The following is a 4,009-nucleotide window of genomic DNA, read 5'->3' as shown; positions in this document are numbered from 1 at the left end:
ATGCCCTATTCGGTTATTAAAACCTTGGGAATTGGGCAACCAAGACCCCCATCTATGAGATTACAAATGGCCGATCGTACCATAAAGAGACCGTTGGAAGTGATTGAAGATGTATTGGTTCGTGTTGATAAGTTCATTCTTCCGGTGAATTTTGTCATTCTTGATTGTAAAGTGGACTGTGAGGTGCCGATTATTCTTGGAAGACCTTTCCTTTCTACGGGGAAGGCTCTTGTTGATGTGAAAGCCGGAGAACTCACTTTCCGGGTGGGTGATGAAAAGGTGGTATTCCACGTGTGCAAATCTATGCGGCAACCAAATAGCAATGAAGTGTGTTCTTTCATGGATTTGGTGACCGATGTTATTGTTGATGACACAAGTGCCAAAATTAATGTGGGTGATATGTTGGAGGTCATCTTGCTCAACTTTGATGATGACGAGATGGATGGCTTCATGGAATGTTTGAACTCTTTCAAGGGATGGGGTCATACAACTATGCACTCCAGAAACTTTTCTTAGATCTTGAAGATAGGAAAACTCCTCATACAAAGCTTTCAATTGAAGAGCCTCCTACTTTGGAGTTGAAGCCATTGCCTCCACATCATCGATATGAACTTCTTGGCCCTTGTTCTACTTTACCGGTTATTCTTTTCTCTTATTTGACTAACGTCAGGTTGACTCTACATTAGCAGTGCTCCATAAGAGGAAGAAGGCTATTTGGTGGGCTTTGGCAGATATTTGAGGAATAAGCCCCGCATTTTGCATGCACAAGATTAACTTGGAGGAAGAGTCCAAACCATCTATTGAACATCAAAAGAGACTCAATGAAGTTATGCAAGAAGTGGTCAAAAAGGAGATTATCAAGTGGTTGGATGTCGGGGTTGTCTACCGCATTTTCGATAATTCGTGGACTTCTCCGGTGCAATGTATCCCAAATAAGGGGGGAGGGGGGGCATGACGGTAGTCACAATGACAAGAATGAGTTGATTCCCACAAGAACGGTAATCGGGTGGAGAGTGTGTATGGACTATCACAAGGTAAACAAAGTCACAAGGAAGGATCGTTTTCTATTTTCCTTCCTTGACCAAATGCTTGATAGGTTGGCCGGCCACACTTTCACTTTCTATTGCTTTCTACATGGATATTCGGGCTATAACCAAATCCTTATTGCTCCGGAGGATCAAGAGAAAATCACTTTTACATGCCCATATGGTACTTTCGCCTTCAAGCGGATGTCATTTGGTCTATGTAATGCACCGACAACTTTTCAAAGGTGTATGATGGCGATCTTCACGGACATGGTAGAGGACTACCTTGAAATTTTCATGGATGACTTCTCGGTGGTCAGGGATTCCTTTGATGACTGCTTGGAAAATTTGGATAGAGTATTGGCAAGATGAGAAGAAATGAACTTGGTGCTAAATTGGGAGAAATGCCATTTCATGGTCAAGGAAGGCATTGTCCTTGGCCACAATATCTCAAAGAATGGCATAGAAGTCGACAAGGCAAAGATTGAGGTGATTTCTAAACTTTCATCTCCGACTTCGGTAAAAGGCATGTGGAGTTTCTTATGTCACACGGGGTTTTACCAATTCTTCATAAAGAATTTCTCTAAAGTGGTGAACCCGTTGTGCAAGCTCTTAGAGAAAGATGCAAAGTTTCACTTCAATGATGATTGCATGAGAGACTTTGAATTGCTAAAGTTCAAGTTGACAACCACTCTCATTATCACCGCTCCTAGTAAGCAGGTAAACAATTAATTTGACGACGTATAGACACTCCTCGCCTATACGTCGTTCACATGCAACTCACATAACAAATAATTTAAGGGTTCTATTCCCTCAAGTCAAGGTTAACCATGACACTTACCTCGCTTTGCAAATTCCAATCAATTATTCAACCACAACTTTTCCTTTTAAATTTGTCTTCAAAAGCTTCCAATCTATTCACAAACAATTCGATATATTCAATACGAATAATAGGAATTAATTCCATATGAATTTACTAATTTTTCGGATAAAAATTCAAAATTCATTAAAAGATTTGACAGTGGGACCCACATCTCAAAATCCCAAAAAACTCATGAAATCCGAACGCCCGTTCCGCTACGAGTTCAACCATACAAAATTTATACAATTCTGATATCAAATGGACCTTCAAATCTTAAATTTTCGTTTTTGAAAGATTTTATAAAAAGTCCAGTTTCTTCCATCTAAATACATAATAAATGATAAATATAGACATGGATTTGTGAAATATAATCACTTTTGGTTAAAGAACACTTACCCAATTCAAAGTCGTGAAAATCCCCCTTGAAATCGCCCAAATCCGAGACTTAAAACTCAAAAATGAGTAAAAATAGCGACTTCCGAATTTATGGGCTCTGCCCAGCCATTTTGCATCTGCGGATAAAAGTTCCGCATTTGCGGACTCACATTTGCGAGACAAAGCTCACATTTGCGATGCCAGGCTGCCAGGTGAAGTTCCGCATCTGCAGACACCTTGTCGCACCTGCGACATCCGCATCTGCACAAAAAGGCCGCACCTGCGAAGAACCCAGGCCAGCCCAGTCCCGCATCTGCGATGGAAGTCTCACTTCTGCGAGCTCGCACCTGCGGTCGAAAATCTGCAGGTGCGATTATAACAGAAGGCAAAAATGTAGATTTTGCTTAAGTCCAATTCTTGATCCGATTTCAATCCGTATCACTCTCGGGTACACGGGACCCCGTGCGAATATACCAACAAGTCCAATAACATAATACGGACTTACTCGGGGTCTCGTATCACGTCAAACAATGCTGAAATTACAATTCACACCCCGATTCAAACTTTGAGTTTTAAACTTTCAATTTGCAAATCTCGTGCCAAAACATATTAAATGAATCCGGAATATTCAAATTTGGCACATAAGTCATAAATAACATAACGGAGCTGTTCAAATTTCCAAAATCGTATTCCGGCTCCGATATCAAAAATTCAACTCTGTGATCAAACTTGAAAATCTATAGCCTTTAAATTGCTAGTTCCGTTAAATGGTCATAACTTGAGTTAGGGACCTCCAAATTAAATTTCGGGCATACGCCCAAGTCCCAAATCATGATACGGAGCTACCGGAACTATCAAAATACTAATCCGGGTCTGCTTGCTAAAAATATTGACCAAAGTCAACTCACTTGAATTTTAAAGCTCTATTTTACATTTTAATTCATTTTTCACATGAGAACTTTCCGAAAAATTTTACGGATTACGCACGCAAGTCGAGAAATGATAAAATGTTCTTTTCGAGGTCTTAGAACATATAATTACTTATTAAATTTAAAGATGACATTTTGTATCATCACATTCTCCACCTCTAAAACAAACGTTCGTTCTCGAATGGAGTTAGAAAAAGTGCCTGAGCTGGAGAAAAGGTGTGGATATTTACTCCGCATGTCCGACTCGGACTCCCAGGTAGATGCCTTTACCGGCTGACCTCTCCATTGCACCCGAACTGAAGGATAACCCTTAGAACTCAACTGTTGAACCTGCCGGGCTAGAATAGCCACCGGCTCCTCCTCGTAAGTCAAATCTCTATCCAATTGGACTGAGCTGAAATCTAACACATGGAACGAATCACCATGATATTTCCAGATCATAGACACATGGAACACCGGATGAACTGCTGATAAACTAGGTGGTAATGCAAGCATGTAGGCTACTTCACCCACCCTTTCAAGAATTTCAAAGGGTGTGATATACCTAGGGCCCAACTTTCCCTTCTTTCCGAACCTCATTACACCTTTCATAGGTGAAACCCGGAGCAATATTCTTTCTCTAACCATTCATATCTGGTATGCATCATCATCTTGATTAATTTCTTTTAATTTTTAGATTTTTAGTGAAATTTTAGACCATTTCTCTAATTGAATCTATTTGATCAACCATGTGAGGTAAATATGTAGTGGGTAGACTGGTAACTGCTCTAAGGGGAATGGGTAAATTAATTTTCATGCTTAGATATTGTTTCCATGTC

At 40.2% G+C, this 4,009-nt stretch overlaps 1 protein-coding gene across 1 annotated transcript; it reads left to right on the top strand.

The window, feature by feature from the left end:
• Window positions 1–1,403: 1,403 nt before the first annotated feature.
• LOC138891712 (uncharacterized mitochondrial protein AtMg00860-like) lies at window positions 1,404–1,757 on the top strand. The gene has a single exon (XM_070175465.1). It carries the CDS (start codon window positions 1,404–1,406, stop codon window positions 1,755–1,757), a length of 354 nt encoding a protein of 117 aa, XP_070031566.1.
• The last annotated feature ends 2,252 nt before the right edge of the window (window positions 1,758–4,009 follow it).

The sequence above is a fragment of the Nicotiana tomentosiformis genome, chromosome 5 (assembly GCF_000390325.3).
Source record: "Nicotiana tomentosiformis chromosome 5, ASM39032v3, whole genome shotgun sequence".
In the NCBI taxonomy this organism is placed as follows: domain Eukaryota; kingdom Viridiplantae; phylum Streptophyta; class Magnoliopsida; order Solanales; family Solanaceae; genus Nicotiana; species Nicotiana tomentosiformis.
The sequence above is the reverse complement of the archived record's forward strand: the minus strand, read 5'-3'. Positions and strand labels throughout refer to the sequence as shown.

Coding starts and splice junctions, on each gene's coding strand:
- LOC138891712 (XM_070175465.1), top strand. CDS start 1,404: ATGAACTTGGTGCTAAATTGGGAGAAATGCCATTTCATGGTCAAGGAA.